This window comes from Hippopotamus amphibius, chromosome X, assembly GCF_030028045.1.
Source record: "Hippopotamus amphibius kiboko isolate mHipAmp2 chromosome X, mHipAmp2.hap2, whole genome shotgun sequence".
Classification (NCBI taxonomy): domain Eukaryota; kingdom Metazoa; phylum Chordata; class Mammalia; order Artiodactyla; family Hippopotamidae; genus Hippopotamus; species Hippopotamus amphibius.
The window spans coordinates 64,189,230-64,207,820 of NC_080203.1; the positions used below are offsets into that span (position 1 = coordinate 64,189,230).

Here is an 18,591-nt window from a genome sequence, read left to right on the forward strand (position 1 = left end):
ACATTTAGGTTGTTTCCGTGTCCTGGCTATCATAAATAGTGCTGCAATGAACATTGGGATGCATGTATCTTTTTGAATTATGGTTTTCTCTGGGTATATGCCCAGGAGTGGGGTTGCTGGGTCATGTGGTAGTTCTATTTTTAGTTTTTTAAGGAACCTCTATTCTGTTCTCAATAGTGGCTGTACCAATTTACATTCTCACCAACATAGGATGGTTCCCCTTTCTCCGCACCCTCTCCAGCATTTATTGTTTGTAGATTTTTTAATGACCATTCTGACCAGAGTGAGGTGATACCTCATTGTGGTTTTGATTTGCATTTCTCTAATAATTAGCGTTGTTGAGCATCTTTTCATGTGCTTTTTTGGCCACCTGTATGCCTTTTTTTAAATTAATTGATTTATTTATTGGCTGTGTTGGGTCTTCGTTCCTGCACACAGGCTTCCTCTAGTTGCAGCAAGTGGGGGCTGCTCTTCATTGTGGTGCACAGGCTCCTCACTGTGGTGGCTTCTCTTGCTGTGGAGCATGGGCTCTAGGTGTGTGGGCTTCAGTAGTTGTGGCACATGGGCTCAATAGTTGTGGCTCATGGGCTCTAGAGCGCAGGCTCAATTGTTGTGGCACACAGGCTTAGTTGCTCCATGGCATGCGGGATCTTCCTGGGGCAGGGATTGAACCCATGTCCCCTGCATTGGCAGGCAGATTCTTAACCACTGCACCACCTAGGAAGTCCCACCTGTGTGTCTTCTTTGCAGAAATGTCTATATAGACCTTCAGCCCATTTTTTGATTGGGTTCTTTGTTTTTCTGATATTGAGCTGCATGAGCCGCTTGTATATTTTGGAGATTAATCCCATTTCAGTTGTTTCATTAGGAAACATTTTCTCCCTTTCTGAGGGTTGTCTTTTTGTTTTGTTTATGGTTTCCTTTGCTGTGCAAAAGCTTTTAAGTTTCATTAGATCCTATCTGTTTATTTTTGTTTTTCTTTGCATTACTCTAGGAGGTGGATCATAAGAGATGATGCTGCAATTTATGTCAAAGAGTGTTCTACCTATGTTTTCCTCTAAGTGTTTATAGTGTTTGGCCTTACATTTAGGTCTTTAATCCATTTTGAGTTTATTTTTGTGTATGGTGTTAGAGAATGTTCTAATTTCATTCTCTTACATGTAGCTGTCCAGTTTCCCCAGCACCACTTATTGAAGAGGGTGTTTTTTTTCTCTGTTGTATATTCTTGCCTCCTTTGTCATAGATTAGGTGACCATAGGTGAGTAGGTTTATCTCTGGGCTTTCTATCCTGTTCCATTGATCTATATGTCTGTTTTTGTGCCAGTACCATACTGTCTTGATTACTGTAGCTTTGTAGTATAGTCTGAAGTCAGGGAGCCTGATTCCTCCAGCTCCATTTTTCTTTCTCAAGATTGCTTTGGCTATTCGGGGTCTTTTGTTTTTCCATACAAATTTTAAAATTTCTTGTTCTAGTTTTGTGAAAAATGCCATTGGTAATTTGATAGGGATTGCATTGAATTTTGTAAGTTGCCATTTTCACAATATTGAGTCTTCCAATCCAAGAACATGGTATATCTCTCCATCTGTTTGTGTCATCCTTGATTTCTTTCATCAGCATCTTATAGTTTGCTGCATAGTGGTCTTTTGCCTCATTTGGTAGGTTTATTCCTAGGTATTTTATTCTTTTTGATGTGATGGTAAATGGGATTATTCCCTTAATTTCTCTTTCTGATCTTTTGTTGTTAGTGTATAAGAATGCAAGAGGTTTCTGTGTATTAGTTTTGTATCCTGCAAATTTACCAAATTCATTGATTAACTCTAGTAGTTTTCTGGTAGCATCCTTAGGATATTCTATGTATAGCATCATGTCATCTGCAAACAGTGACAATTTTATTTCTTCTTTTCCAATTTGGATTCCTTTTATTTCTTTTTCTTCTATGATTGCCGTGGCCAGGACTTCCAAAACTATGTTGAATAATAGTGATGAGTGTGGGCACCCTTGTGTTGTTCCTGATTTAGAGGGAATGCTTTCAGTTTTTCACCATTGAAAGTGATGTTTGCTGTGGATTTGCCTTATATGGCCTTTATTATGTTGAGGCAGGTTCCCTCTATGCCCAATTTCTGTAGAGTTTTTTTCATAAATGGGTGCTGAATTTTGTTAAATGTTTTTCTGCATCTATTGAGATGATCGTATGGTTTTTATTCTTCAATTTGTTAATATGGTATATTGCATTCATTGATTTGCATATAATGAAGAATTCTTGCATTCCTGGGATAAATCCCAGTTGATCATGGTGTACAATCCTTTTAATGTGTTGTTGGGTTCTGTTTGCTAGTATTTTGTTGAGGATTTTTGCTTCTATGCTCATCAGTGGTATTGGCCTGTAGTTTTCCTTTTTTGTGATATCCTTGTCTAGTTTTGGTATCAGGGTGATGGTGGCTTCGCAGAGTCAGTTTGGGAGTGTTCCTTCCTCTGCAAGTTTTTAGAAGAGTTTGAGAAGGATAGGTGTTAGCTCTTCTCTAAATGTTTATAGAATTCGCTTGTGAAGCCATCTGGTCCTGGACTTTTGCTTGTTGGAAGATTTTTAATCACAGTTTCAACTTCATTACTTGTGATTGGTCTGTTTATATTTTTTGTTTCTTCCTGGTTCAGTCTTGGAAGGTTGCACTTTTCTAAGAATTTGTCCATTTCTTCCAGATTGTCCATTTTATTGTCATGTAGTTGCTTGTAGTAGTCTCTTATGATCCTTTGTATTTCTATGGTGTCAGCTGTAACTTCTCCTTTTTCATTTCTCATTTTATTGATTTGAGTCCTCTCCCTCTTTTTCTCAATAAGTTTGGCTAAAGGCTTATCAATTTTGTTTATCTTCTCAAAGAACCAGCTTTTAGTTTCATTGATCTTTGCTATTGTTTTCTTTTCTCTATTTCATTTATTTCTCCTCTGACCTTTATGATTTCTTTCCTTCTACTAACTTTGGGTTTTGTTTCTTCTTTCTCTAGTTGGTTTAGGTGCAAGGTTAGGTTGTGTATTTGTGATTTTTCTTGTTTCCTTAGGTAAGATTGTATTGCTATAAACTTCCCTCTTAGAACTGCTTTTACTGTATCCCATAGGTTTTGGCTCATTGTGATTTCATTTTTATTTGTCTGTAGGCATTGTTTTTATTTCCTCTTTGATTTCTTCAGTAATCCATTGGTTGTTTAGAGGCATATTGTTTACCCTCCATGTGTTTATGGTTTTTACAGTTTTTTTCTTATAGTTGTTTTCTAATCTCATAACGTTGTGATTGGAAAAGATGCTTGATATGATTTCAGTTTTCTTAAATTTACAAAGGCTTGATTTGTGACCCAAGATGTGATCTATTCTAGAGAATGTTCCATGTGCACTTGAGAAGAAAGTGTATTCTGCTGCTTTCAAACGGAATGTCCTATAAATATCAATTAAGTCTATTTGGTCTAATATGTCATTTAAGGCTTATGTTTCCTTATTAATTTTCTGTCTGGATAATCTGTCCATTGGTGTAAGTGGGGTGTTAAAGTCCCCCCTATTGTTGTGTTACTGTCGATTTCCCCTTTTATGGCTGTTAGCATTTGCCTTATGTATTGAGATGCTTCTATGTTTGGTGTATAAATATTTACAATTGTTATACATCATTCTTGGATTGATCCCTTGATGATTATGTAATGTCCTTCCTTATATCTTTTAATAATCTTTATTTTAAAGTCTATTTTTTCTGATATGAGTATTGCTACTCCAGCTTTCTTTTGATTTCCATTTGCATGGAATATCTTTTTCCATCTCCTCACTTTCAGTCTGTATATGTCCCTAGGTCTGAAGTGGGTCTCTTGTAGACAGCAGATGTACAGGTATCCTTTTTTATCCATTCAGCTGGTCTATGTCTTTTGGTTGGAGCATTTAATCCATTTACATTTAAGGTAATTATCAAAATGTATATTCCTACTGCCATTTTCTTATTTGCTTTGGGTTTGTTTTTGTAGGTCTTTTTTCTTCCCTTCCTCTTTTGTTTTTTCCTCTTGTGTTTTTTTTTTTTTTTTTTTTTTTTGCCTAGAGAAGTTCCTTTAGCATTTGTTGTAAAGCTGGTTTGGTGGTGCTGAATTCTCTTAGCTTTTGGTTGTCTGTAATGCTTTTGATTTTTCCACTGAATCTGAATGAGAGCCTTTCTGGGTAGAGTGTTCTTGGTTGTAGTTTTTTTCACTTTCGTGACTTGAAATATATCCTGCCACTCCGTTCTGGCTTGCATTCTCTGCTGAAAAATCAGCTGATAACCTTATGGGGATTCCCTTGTATGTTTTTTGTTGCTTTTCCTGTGCTGCTTTTAATATTTTTTCTTTGTCTTTAATATTTTTTGTTTGATTAATATGTGTCTCAGTGTGTTTCTCCTTGAGTTTATCCTGTATGGGACTCTCTGTACTTCCTGGACTTGGGTGACTGTTTCCTTTCTCATGGTACAGAAGTTTTTGACTATAATCTCTTCAAATATTTTCTTAGGCCCTTTCTCTTTTTCCTTTTCTTCTGGGACCCCTATAATTTGACTGTGGGTGCATTTAATGTTGTCCCAGAGGTCTCTGAGATGGTTCTCATTTCTTTTCATTGTTTTTCCTTTATTCTGTTCCACAGCAGGGATTTCCACCATTCTGTCTTCCAGGTCACTTATCTGTTAATTCCACTATTGATTCCTTCAAGTTTATTTTTAATTTCAGCTATTGTGTTCATCTCTGTTTGTTTGTTCTTTAGTTCTTCTAAGTCTTTGCTAATCTTTTCTTGTACCTTCTTGATCTGTGCCTCCATGCTTTTCCCAAGATCTCGGATCATCTTTATTGTCTTTACTCTGAATTCTTTTTCAGTTAGATTGCTTATCTCCTCTTCTTTTATTTATTCTTGTAGGTTTTCATCTTGCTCCTTTGCAACATATTTCTTTGTCATCTCATTTTCTTAAACTTAACTGTGTTTGTGGTCTCCTTTCTGCAGGCTGCAAGATTGTACTTCCTCGTACTTCTGGTGTCTGCCCCCTAGTGGGTGAGATTGGTCCAGAGGCTTGTGCCATTATCCCCTTGGTGTATGGGGTTTAATTGGTATTGTGGTGATCAGAGCCTGCCCTAGATATTGAGTGAGGACTCCCTTTGTTCTGTGGTTGTCACTGGCCTGTCAGGGGTGGGGTCTGCTCCATAGTTGTTGGAGTAGAGCCCCCCAGATCTGTTTCTTAGCTGTGATTCTGATCTGTGGTGAGAGGTAGGTGGGATTGGAGCTCTCTGACTGGGAGAAAAGCCACTTAGTATTCCTCCTCTGGAGCTGTTCACCTGTGAATGTGCTCTGTTGTATCCCCTTTCACCCATTGTGCAGGATTACAAAGTATATATTGTTGTTGGCCCTGCTCTTGGTCTCACCTTAACTGTGGGTATGCCAGAAATTGGCCCTGGTGACTCTCCAGTGTTGTTTTCACTAGGCCACTGGTGCAGATCCACTGAGGTCAGGTCCCAGGACTATAGTAGTTGTGAACCTGGACTCACTTGGGAGCTATGGAGGCAGCTCAGACTCTGGCTTGGCCCAATCCTTGCATGTGTGTGCCCACAAAGCCCATAGCTGCTAATGCTAGACCCATCCCAGCTACAGGAGCACTTGCTGTCCTTTTGGATGTTTCACAGGCACTAAATTTAGGAAACTGTCAGCAGAGGTGTAACTGCAGTTTGTGCAGCCATGAGGAGAGATTTCAGCTGTTCTTCCTTAGTCACTCATCCGCTGGGGGTCAGCTGTGGTTTCAGCCCCTTCTCTGGGTGGATTTCCTAGTGGTAGAAGCTATCAGTGCCTTCCTGGGAGAGTGTGGGCAGGTTCCAGCACCTGCTGATGGACTTCCTAGTAGCAAGAGCTGTCCACACACTCCCTGGTTAGTGGGCCAGGTCCTGCACCTGCTGACAGATTTCCTAGTAGCAAGAGCTATTGAGGTGATCCTGGGACAATAGGGTGGGTTCCAGGGTCTACCCATGGGTTGGGAAGAGGTGGCCAGTGTCCTCCTCTGGGGCCCAAGATGGTGGCGGCAACTCACACCCACCTCTGGAGCTCCTCTAGGTGGTGTCCTGTTGCCTGGGAACACTCACAGGGAAAGAAACTTTTATGGTGGTCCCACCCCTCTCCTCATGTGCCTCCCAATAACGGGTCCTTGCCTCTCTGGAGGGCCCAGGCTTCTTCCTCGACAACCTCAGTTGCCACAGCCTGATCTCTTCAGGCTGTTTCCACACCTGACCCTGGTCCTCTCCCTGGGACTGAACTTTGGAGTCTGAGCTTCAGAACCCAACCCCCGCCCTCACTGACAGAAGAGTGTCTCAGGTTGGGGAGTGCAGGGTAGCAGTGCCAACTCTGTGCAGGTTACTCTCTATTTTGCCTTCCACAAACCAGTTGCTGCTCTCCCTTAGGCTCTGAAACACCCCCTCCGTTCAGTCTGATCTCTCCACTGGTAAGGAGAATTTTCCGAGGTGCAGGAACTTTTTCCTTCACAGCTCCCTCCCCAGGGTGCAGGCCCCTTCCTGATTTCTTTTTCTTTTTCTTTTTATCCTACCTGGTTACGTGGAGGTTTTCTTCTTTTCTGACATCTGAGGTCTTCTGTTAGCACTGTTTTGTAGTTTGTGTCTCTCAAGGAATTTGTGCATTTCATCTAAGTGGTTGAGTTCTTTTGGCATAAAATTGTCATAATACTCCTTTATTATGTTTTCAAAGCAAAGGATCTCCTTTAAATTTTTGAAAAATTGAGATATAATTAACATATAACATTATTTTAGTTTTGGATGTACAACATAATGATTCACTATGTGTATATTGCTAAATGATCACCACAGTTAGTCTAGTTAACACCCGTCACCATCCATAGTTACAAATTTTTTTCTTGTGATAAGAACTTTTGAAGGGACTTCCCTGGTGGTGCAGCAGTTAAGAATCCACCTGCCAATGCAGGGGACATGGGTTCAAGCCCTGGTCTGGGAAGATCCTACATGCCGCAGAACAACTAAGCCAATGTGCCACAACTACTGAGCCTGAGCTCTAGAGCCCATGAGCCACGACTACTGAGCTTGTGTGCCACAACTACTGAAGCCTGCATGCCTAGAGCCCATGCTCCACACCAAGAAACACCATCACAATGAGAAGCCTGCGCACTGCAACAAAGAGTAACCCCCACTCGCTGCAACTAGAGAAAGCCCATGAGCAGCAACGAAGACCCAACACAGCCAAAAATAAAAAATATAATTTTTTAAAAGAGAACTTTTTAAGAGCTAATCTTTTAGCATCTTTCAAATATACAATACAGTATTATTAACTATAGTCACCATACTGTTCATTACACCTCTGGTAACCACCAATATATTCTTTTTACCTATGAGTTCATTTTTTTTTTATATTCTACATATGTGACATAATGTGGTATTTGTCTTTCTCTGTCTGACATTTCACTCTGCATACTACCCTCAGGGTCCACCCACACAGTCCTAAATGGTAGGATTTCCTTCATTTTTTGGCTGAATATTATTCCCGTGTGTGTATAAATATGTATATTTTTATATATTTATTATATATATAATATCTTATTTATCCATTCCAACATTGATGGACACATATTGATTCCATGTCTTGACTATTATAAATAATGCCACAATGAACATGAGGGTGCAGATATCTTTTAGTGTTTTCATTTCCTTCTGATAAATACCCAGAAGTGACATTGCTGGGTCATATCGTAGTTCTACTTTTAATTTTTTAAGGAACCTCCATATTGTTTTCCATAGTGGCTGCACCAGTGTGCATTTCCACCAACAGTGCACAAGGGTTCCCTTTTCTCCACATCCTTGCTAACACTTGCTATTTCTTGTCTTTTTGCTAATAGCCATTCTAAGACAGGTGAGAGGTGATATATTCTCTTTAATATCTGTAAATTGTGTGCTCTTTCTTTGCTGACCAGTCTGCTTAGAACTATATCAATTTTAGGGATATTCTTAAAGTTTTTTCATTATTGTATTTTCTCTATTTTTTTTGGCTTATTAGGTATATTTCTTTTTTATGATTGGTATAAGTTTTAAAGTATTCTTTTTTTTTTCATCTTATCACAGTCTATCTTCAATCTTCAAATAATATACTTCATCACATGTAACATGCAAACTTCATGGTAGTGTAATTCCATTTCTCCTTCATGATCTTTTTGCTATTTTTGTCATCTATATTTACTTTTACATATATTATAAACCTCCAAATACAGCATTAGTTTTGCTCTCAATAGTAAAATAATTTTTTAAAGACATATTAAAACAAGAAAAACAGTGTTTTAAATTTACCCACATACTTATAATTTCTGGTGCTATTCATTCTTTTGCTAAGATCCAAATTTCCATCTGACAATTATTGTCCCTCTATCTCAGGTACTTCCTTTAATATTTTTTGTCATGGTGCTATGCTGGTGAAGACTTCTTTTGGCTTTTTATGTCTGGAAACAGTTTTAATTTTTCCTTCATTATCCAAAGTTATTTTTACTGTGTATAAAATAGTAAGTGGACAGATTTTTTTCTTTCAGTACTTTAAAGATGTCATTCCACTGTCTTCTGACTTTCATTGTGTCTAATAAGTTTGATATTAATCTTATGATTATTTCTCTGAGTGATGCTTTTTTCTCTGGCTGTTTATGAGATTCTTTATCACTGGTTTTCAACAATTTGATAATGATGTGCCTCTCTGTGTTTTTCTTCCTCATTCTTTTTCTTGTTATTCACTGAGCTTCTTGGATCTCTGTGTTTATAGTTTCCATCAAATTTGGAAAGAATTAGGTCATTATTTCTTCAATTATTTTTTATCTTCTGCTAATCCTGTAGGACTTCAATTACATATATATGAGGGAAACTGATATTTTGCATAGCTAACTCATAGTCTGTACATCTTTTTCAGTCTTTTTTTTTATTGTGTTTGATTTTGGATAACTCCTCTTGATGTCTTCAAATTTAGTAGTATTGCCTAATCTGTTGTTTAATCCTACGCAGTGTAAATTTCATCTTCATAAATCTGATATAGATCATTATATCCTCCATCATTCTCCCATGTTCATGCTTTCCTCTAACTTACTGGTTATACATTTTATATATTTCTCTTTTGCACCAATAAAACTTTATTTGCAAAAACAGATAACAGACTGAATCTGGCTTGTGGGCTCCTGAGTTGGACAAATAAATAATTCAGATCTGGAAAAGTAAGAGCACACAAGTACAGTACTTTGTATATTTAGCATTTTATATATTTCTAATAGCTGAAGCCTTGTTTACTTATTTATTTTACTTATGTCATTTTTTGGTTTGTTTCTACTAATTTACTTTTTCTTTCATTATTACTCATATGTTCCTGCTTCATTCCATGCCTACTAATTTCTTATTGAGTGCCATGTAGTATGATTTTACATACTTGAGTTCTGGATATATATATATATATATTTTTTTTGGTATCACTAAGAATTTTGGAGGTGTGTTCTGAGATGAGGTTAAGTTACTTGGAAATGGTATAATACTTTCAAGTCTTGTTTTTAAACTGTTAGAACAACTTGCAGTCTAGGACTAGGTCATCCCACTACTAAGGCAATAGTCTTTTGTAGTATTTGCCTGATGCTCTCTAGGGCATCTAGTATTAGGAGGTCTCTCCACTCTGGTTAGTGGAACACAGACTGGAGTTCCCTTCACTATGTGAACTCCAGGAATTTCAAGACTGCTCCTTTTCAGTGATTCTTTCCCCAGCCTCAGTAGCTTTTTCACTTGCTAGACTGATCAGTACTCACCCAAAGACTTGTGGAGGAATTCTGTACAGATCTGCTAACCTCTCTCCAACTATGCAACTCTCTCTTGTCTGGTATTCTGCTCCACAAATTTTGACTCCCGGCAGTGAGCTAGGCATTTGTAGGGCTCATGTCATTTGCTTCCCTTCTTCGGGATCACTGTCTTGTGCTGCCAGTGGTCCATCACTGCCAGAAGCAAAAGTACTTCCCTCTTACTCTCTTGAAAATAGTACAAAATCTTTGTACCACTGAGAGGAGATTTTCTTTTTAGAAAGGTCATTCAGAGCCAAATTAATTAAATAAGGAGAATCAAACTAGGATTGACTAAAAAGTAATTAAAGTTATTTTCTTGTCCAGCTTATAAACTGTTTTTTTTTTTCCTGTATAGGTACAGGACACAATATCCAATCCTAGGCCTCCTGTATGATGACTATGAATATATACCACCAGGTAGTGACACACAGACTATTGTGATTGAGAAAACAGAAGACAAATGGACTTGTGTAAGTTCACTTGGGCATTTCTAGAGTATATGATTAGGGAGAAAAAAATCCTAAGGCCATTGTGTTGTGTTAGCAGAGTTTCTCAACCTCAGCACTATTAACATTTTGGGTTGGATAATTTGATGTGGGGGACTGCCCTGCACATTGTAGGACATTCTAAAACCATATAGAATCTGACTTTTAACACTATGAAAAGGACAGCCTTTGTCTTGTTATGTTAAAAACTTCTCAGATACTGAAAGCAGGTAAAACTCATCTATGGTTATTAAAGTCAGGAAGTGGTTGGTTATCTTTGAGGGCAAGTACTGATTGGAAGGAAACATAAGGAGGACTACTGGGGTACTAATAATATGCTGTTTCTTGATCTGAGTGATAGTTGCATATACATGTTCAGTTTAGGAAAATTCATTCAGTTGTACACCTATATGTGCACTTTTTCTATGTTTACTATACATCAATAAGTCCTAAAATGCTTAAGTATATCATGATGAACAATACATAAATATATGTCAATCAATTATTCTGTAGAACCTTCTGAGGAAATTTTTAAATGTAGATTTATCATTAATAAAATACTGTAGATGTATAATTAATAAATTACTACAGATGTAGTTAATAAAATTAAACATCTGTTAAATAACTCACTTTAAAAATTATCTTTTGGTTGAACAAGCTCAAATATTTGATAAACCAAAAAATTCAGAAAGTTGTTAGCTCTGAAGCCCTTCTCCAACTAAAATCAAGCCATCAATCTTGTACATATGGTTATCTACCATCAGTGAAAACAACAGACATTTAGTAACCCTAAAATAAAAATAATTTGAGCTTTGAAATACATTTGTGTTTCTTAGGTCATTAATTAGTTGAGAATTATTTATTACTAAGTATTAACTGATGAAGGGTACTTGGTGTCCCAAGAACAAGATGAGCAACAGAAGTCAGCACAGGATTTAAAATTTGTCACTCAAAGATTATTTGATGCTGACGTTTAATACTGAGAAGCAATTGCTGCTATTAACCACATGTGTCCCAGAGGTGGCATCAATGTGAAGACCTGCCAAATAAAGGGTCTACAGAATAATAGTCATTGCTTCTTTCATTAACAGTGTATAGAAATAGACATTAAACTCAATAACTGAAGGGACTAGATACTGATAGCAAGTTAAAATATATTTAAGTAAGTTCACAGATGATAGATCTGTATTTATTAACAGAGACGTTTGGACATATTTAACCTCTAAATATGACATCAAGGAGTAAATCTACTCAAATCTCCATCCCTTGTGCTTAAAGTCATTGGAAACATATACCTTGACTAAATCAGACAAACCATTGTTTCATTGAATATACATATAAAAAAGTGCCAAAACAGTGCATTTCCTTTGGTATTATTCATATCAATTTAAATCATTTTTATGACTGTGTGCATACAATTACAGTGTCTTAAATTAATTAGAAGCCAGTTTTAAACTAACTTTTTTTTCTTTCCTAGCCATGAATGAATCTCCAACTCAAAGGAATTTTCTGTGTGTCTTCATCAGTACTTTGTTATTTTTCCATAACTAAAGCCAATCAATGTTTTGAACCATGCTACTACCCAGCAAGCCTAATGGAATTAATTAGATACACAGATGACAGTTTCTCCAGCCATTTATAAGGCCTGAATCCTTTCTATCACATTTTCGTATTCAATATAACAACACAATACTTTTTAAAACTCAGTTACAGACACTGTAGAACTTAACCCACTATTTTTCAATAGGGTGCTTCCTGGACACTGAATTAATTTGTTGGGGTAGATATTTTACAAGTTATTCCATTAGAAGACTTCCTATGATATTAGATGTGCAATTTAGCTACAAGAGTAAATACTGTTTTTTTAACAACAGCAACAAAAAGCAATACTATTGAATTAAAAAAAAACAGTTTAGTGCATGGTGTATATACAGCATGTATTTGCTTTTCTCACATTAAATCTTGTGATTAAAAGAGATGATTTATTACATGCTATTTATACCTCTTTGAGATAAAACTAAATCAAAGGTGATGGTTAATTTCATTTAGCAGGGAAGTGGGATAATATTTTTTAAAATACCTAAATCCACTAAATTGTACATTATGCTATTATGGTTCTAAGTTACATATCAGTAGCTTGGCAAATCTGTTCTTTTGAAGCATATCATCCCCAAATGAGCCCACCCAATTCCTTAAAAACATGTAACACTATATTGTAGTAGCAGGTGGAAGGAAGGTGGGTTTTTTTTAATAGCAGTAGACAAAACAACATTGAAATACTGCATAAAAGCTTAGGGAAAAAAAATAGCAAAAACAAATACTAGAATGAAATTTTAAAATTTCAAGCCCTTTGGTTAAAGTTAAGAATTAGCAAACATTAAAATGTTTGCATTTGACAAAGTATAGATTAAGGTAACAAATAAATTTGGGTTTACGTGTGAATGAGATTTTGCACTGAAATGTCTCTGCAAATATCTATACAGAATCCTGTCATTCTTTATAATTATATTCCGATAATTATCTATTATACTAAGAAACTGTTAAGATAGAAACATATGAGGCACTACATTAAATCAAACCACAAATGAAGAGAAAAATGCTTTTAGTACGTATATAAATATTCAAATGTCTTGATATGTAGCTAAAAGCCTTATTTTATTTTCTTAATACTTCAACTAAAATGTTAAGCTCAGGACATCCCTGGTGTTCCAGTGGTTAAGACTCCACCCTTTCACTGCAAGGAGTGAGGGTTTGATCCCTGGTGAGGAACTAAGATCCTGCATGCCGCAAAAAAAAAAAAAAAAAAAAAAAAAAATTTTTAAAAATTAAATGTTAAGCTCTATAAGGTGGATTGATACAATTACAATCTTAGTAGTTATTTTGTGATAGAAAATGTTAATATTCTCCATGAGCTATGTAGTCCTTACATTTTTTCCCTTGGTGTAGGAACAACAGGGTAGTTTCTCCTCTCCTAACTATTCATATATGTAACTGTAACAAAATTATGCCATGTTATGTACCCATTACATATAAGTGGAAGTTTTTAGTAGCCTGATAGAAAAGTGCCACCATAACTGTTTGACAATCAGAATAAGTGTGATTTTCCTAAAATACTCTTAAATAAAAATAACAGTGTCCAAAATTTGGGATAGTTAAGAAGTCAGCACTTCACTGGTTCACTTGATCCACGCATAGTAAGAGAATGGGGGTCATAACAAGGTCCTTATTATACTTAACAAAGTTAAGTGTATGTATTTCTTTTCCAATTTTTGATTAAGTTCAATAGAAACAGTAGTGATTTTTTTCCGCTCACAAGTTTCACACAGCTTATCTCTGAAAATTGCAAAGACGTTGTCAGGTGACGAATGCCTGTTTATCTAATTTCTCTTCCCGGTATATTTTGCTTTAGATGTCGAATAAAATGGAGACTGTGCAATGACATGCAAAGTAATTTGTGTGTAAATAAATATGTATCTGTATGGTCTTTGTGGAAGTCCTAGTAGGAAACACGCAGGATGAATTTTTAGCTTAGCTGTATATTTTTGTCAGGAAGTTATTATCATGTGAACATTTATGTTAAAGCTAATAAGAATCACTGTAAAAATAATCCTGATGTGTACTACTAGAGACAACAGTTTAACATAGTTGGACCTTTGGTTGATGCAGGTTTCTGCTTTAAATGAAAATTTTTTGCTTACAAACCGAGTCTTCTAAGTTCTAAACTCACTAAGTTCATAACTAGATGCCATAAAGCATTCTTCCCATCTTTGTAATGGTGCTTTAACTGTAATACTTTGTGTTTACACAAACAGTGCAAAAGGAACGAAATAAAACTCAAAAAATTGCATGTAACCACCCAATTTAGATCACTTTAACAAAAGCCATTCTCACTTCTTTCCCGTTATTATAATCTACAAAGATACATGTAGACATAATTCCCTTGAAAGTAAATAATAAGCCATGAAAAGATTCTGCGACAAGGTCTCTCTCCCCCACCACACACCACTACTAAATTTGTTTGATTTCCATAGTACTTTTTTGTCCAATAAAAAATACAAAATATTTCATGCCTATTCTAGGATAAATAAAATAAATATATTTTAAAAAATAAAGAACAGAATAAACAACTAAATCTGTCGTATAAAACCATTAACCTTTGGTGACAAAATAAGACATACTGCTTTTGAGTCTACAAAGGAATACTGGAATAGTTATATGACATAATAATAATACATGATAGCCAGACAGTCTTGGTAATCTTGGATTGGTCTCTTGTAGATGGGATGTTAAGTCCAGGGTCTTTACGTTTGGTTTCTATCCCATTTTTTCATTAATAAAGTTTATGTTCCAGAGATTCTTTATGCCAAGGGATAGACTTTGCCACATAATATTTTGATTTAATATTTGGTTTGCTAACACAACCAGTGTTGAACACTCCTTCCTCAAGTGTGCCAAGATATAACAAATCAGACCAATTTCTTAAAATGGGGAATTACATAGGCTTTTTGAAGTAGTTTCCTAAAGGGTCTGATGAGCCAGCTATGTTATGATGGGATCTAGGCTGACAGGGTTTACAAGTCAGATGGGAGGTGACTGGGACTTGCATTATAGGTTAAATAGTTCCAATACTGCCTATTTGTCCAAATTTTAAAATGGAGATTTCCCTCTGGAATAGTTGCTTGGGTGATGCTCAAAGAGAGAGGCCTAGCAACTAGAACAAGTCAGGTGAAATATTTTTAGTTTGGGATATCTAGTGCTAGAGCCTTAACTCTACAAAATATACAATTTCTTCTGCAGGGCCTCTAGATTGCCAATAACAATAGCCAGTTCCTATCTAGGATCCAAGGTTCTAGGAGACCTTTGTTAACCAGTATCAAATTTACAAGTTAATTCTTTTGGTAGGACAGGGTGGAGCTGAACAAAATTGAAAGAATTCTCTAATCCAGTGATATTCTAGGGTTCTAATCTAGTTCTGCATTTTCTCTAAATGAAGGCTTATAAGTCCTAAAAGCCTTATTTGGTAGAATTCCAATTCTTGCCAGTTTTTTCTTGATTCTCACAATAAAGGGAAATAGAAAGATCTGACCAAAAGGATTCTTTAGTTCCCCTGCCTTCATGGGAGGCAAGTAGTCTTCTGGAAGTAAGCATGTATAAGATTAAGAACTGTGCTGTATCTTCCTTCAAAAATTCTTAAAAATATGTCTGGGATTTACTTCAAATTAAGCCAGAGAGAGAAGGGGGCATCAAAATAAACCAATGAGGGGTAGGTGGGTAAAAGTAGGAGTGAGGAAGAGTAAAAATGAAACAAAATTGGCCATGAAGTAATGATTGCTGAAGCTGGGTAATGGCTATATGGGGGTTCATTATATTGTATATGGTTGAAAATTTTTTGCAATGAAAGTTATCTGTCATACTACATCTATCATACATATCCTTGAGGGAAGGTCAAGGTTCAAACTGGTGGTTGTCCTATATGAGACATGAATTGAATTTGAGAGCTCTACCTGAATAATTCTAAATATTTTCCTCTCCATCATGGTATAGGCCACCTAGAAGTAACAATCAGACAAATCCATCTCCACATAATGACTCTGAACAGTTCTGGAAAAGTGCCTTTTTTTTTTTATACTAAAAGAATAAAGATTTTTATTAAGCATTGTAAGTTGCATTCAATAGCCTTCAGATACACCACACCACAACCCATCTACAATCAGTCAAACCCAACAGCAGTTCATTCTTGCACAATCCATGAGTTAGGGCAACTCCCTTCAACTTACAGTAAGGTCCTACTCAGGTCTTGCGGGCAGGGATTGGAGAATTACATCTCATTTCTGATCACTAATGTGTGATGAAGAGCATCAGGAGAATTATATGAAAATGAATAAGAAGTGATTCTGATTTCAAAGTACATTGTTTGGAAACATTAACAAAAACATCAAAATGATATAAGTATACCTGCTTCTACTAAATTCTTGATGGGAAAGTTCTCAAGAACAAGCAATTTGTTTCCTGCTACAGAAGGGGGGGTTATTTTTTTTTGTTTTTGTTTTTAAAGATCAAAGGGATTTTTTTTTTGTTTTTCACAGAATTTCATATTTTGCTAATATGAAGGCATAAAACAGCAACAAAGAACAATAATGCATACAGCAGTGAATACACCAGGGTAATGTTGATATTCGAAACAGCTAGATAATTTGGGGGGTTTTAGAATAAATGCAACAGAGGTCAATAATCACAAAATTTTAAGGTTAGACCAAGATCAGTCAATGACTAAACAGAGTTAACATCTTTTATAGGACTATTACTGATTATTAGCATTTTTGTTTTGCAAATGGGCACATACTGGTAAGAATGGAAGAAAGGACAATAACATGCATAATATTAACTACACACTTTAAAAATTATGAACCATGCAGAAGTTTAGCTCAAGTAGTAGCACTAATGGTCTACATCCGATTCAAAACCACATAGTTCATTGATCACAGATGCATGGTATTAAGTCATGAAAAGTTTCAGAACACATTGTGTTGATTTTGAAAGGTTATTTGCATCTTCTATGATTTCAACTTTATCTCCATTTAACTTGCTTGTAAAGTATGTATGATGTACTGTATATTTAAAATCAGCAGAACGGGAATATTACTCTATAATTTTTTTTAGTTTTGATAGTTGCACTTTTTTTTTTAACACAAAAGAACCACATCAACAGTGATGAAATTTAAGTAAGAAAGAAAAACTGTGGTTGTGCCTTATTTCTTTCATAATCATAAAATCAAAGCCTTAGATAAAGCTTTCTTGTGAACAGTAATGCAAAATCGAAGATAATGGCATACATATGGTGCCAAATGCAAAAAATGGTATTTTAAGCTATATATACTTAAAGACTGCCAAAATTTGTTTTCTTTATAGTTCAAGAAACACAGCTATAGGCATTTGTCATTAACCAGTTTAAACTTTGTGTGTACTTCATTTTAAGTGTGGGAGTCAAATGCTCTTCATTTTCTTTCTCTCTTTTTGTTTTATTGTAGCATTTTGACTACAACTGGTTAAAACTAAAAATGTGTTGTTTAAATCTCTGATTTAAGCGCCCTTTTTTTTTTAAAGTAATTACCAGATTATTTCTCCTTCTTGTGAAGGTACTTTGACCTACATTTTTAGGTCATATAAGGCAGGCCTGTACTGGTAAAATCTGTATTTTTTAAGATAATCTTTTGTTTGTAACATGGGCTGAATTCTTACGTGTTCTATCTTGGCTGAGGTTTTCTAGATTCAATTTATAAAAAAGAAAATCCATTTGCTTTTCTCCAGCTCCACTGTCAACATGAACAACTAGAATCACCTCTTCACACGGCTCCCTTGCTTCCCTTGGCTCCTCTACAATACATTCCTCACACAGCCTCCACAGTGATCTTCAAAATGTAAATCACTGTCACATCACTCCTTTCCTTAAAACCCTCCAATAACTTCACATTTCAAATTCTCACAGGTCTCATCCCTTATCAGTCCCCCTCACCATGATCCAGCCAAAGCTTCTACCATCTCAGGTTGTTTGCATTTGCATATGTTTCTCTGCCTTGAATGCTCTTGCACAATATCTTCATAACTGGTTTCTAACTGCCACTCATGTCTCAGCTCAAACGCCAAGTCCTCAGTATGGATTTGTTTAAGCAAAGTTGGCAAAGTGTACCAGAATTACACTGGGGGCTTTGTCTAACACCTTTCTATTCCTATGGTAGTAACTCACTGGGGACTTGCTAGTAATGGAGAATTGTAGGCCCCAGCCCACACCTACGGAATTAGAATATGTATTTTAACAAGATCCCTAGATGAACTCTATAGACATTAAAGCTTAAAGCACTGGTCTAACATGTAATAGCTAATAGATTTCTTCTTTTTCTTTTAGTGACCATTAAAGAATAATTAACCCAACTGATAAAGAATCTTAAGCAATAGTGCTATATATTATATCTAGGTACATGAACCCTATTGAATGCTGAGTAGTTTGACATAGTAGATTAATTTAATGTTCATCTGCAGAAATCTTTCCCAAATACTTGATTTAATACTCCTCCTTTTGAATATATATTGGTCTACTGGGAACATAATTAGATTCATTTTTCAGGATTGTGTTACTTAAGCAGGTTAAGAATTTTTAGTTTTCTCCATAATACTAAGTCTCAAGTCTTAAAATGGACAACTTTAAAGCATTCCATCACGGTTTTAGCAAAAACACAAATTTCTGAGGAATAATCACGCCATAGTCATCA

At 35.9% G+C, this 18,591-nt stretch overlaps 1 protein-coding gene across 3 annotated transcripts in view; it reads left to right on the forward strand.

Moving 5' to 3' along the window:
• POF1B (POF1B actin binding protein) overlaps positions 1-13,763 on the forward strand; it is a 77,611-nt gene extending 63,848 nt beyond the window's left edge. For 2 of the 3 annotated variants that reach the window (XM_057718704.1, XM_057718705.1), the window contains exons 15-16: positions 10,195-10,309; positions 11,802-13,763. In XM_057718704.1, the coding sequence (XP_057574687.1) occupies positions 10,195-10,309; positions 11,802-11,807 (121 nt within the window). In that variant the 3' untranslated portion in view covers positions 11,808-13,763. Of the gene's footprint in view, positions 1-10,194; positions 10,349-11,801 lie in introns of those variants that run through there. The other variant, XM_057718703.1, reaches the window with a different exon arrangement.
• Positions 13,764-18,591: the final 4,828 nt, after the last annotated feature.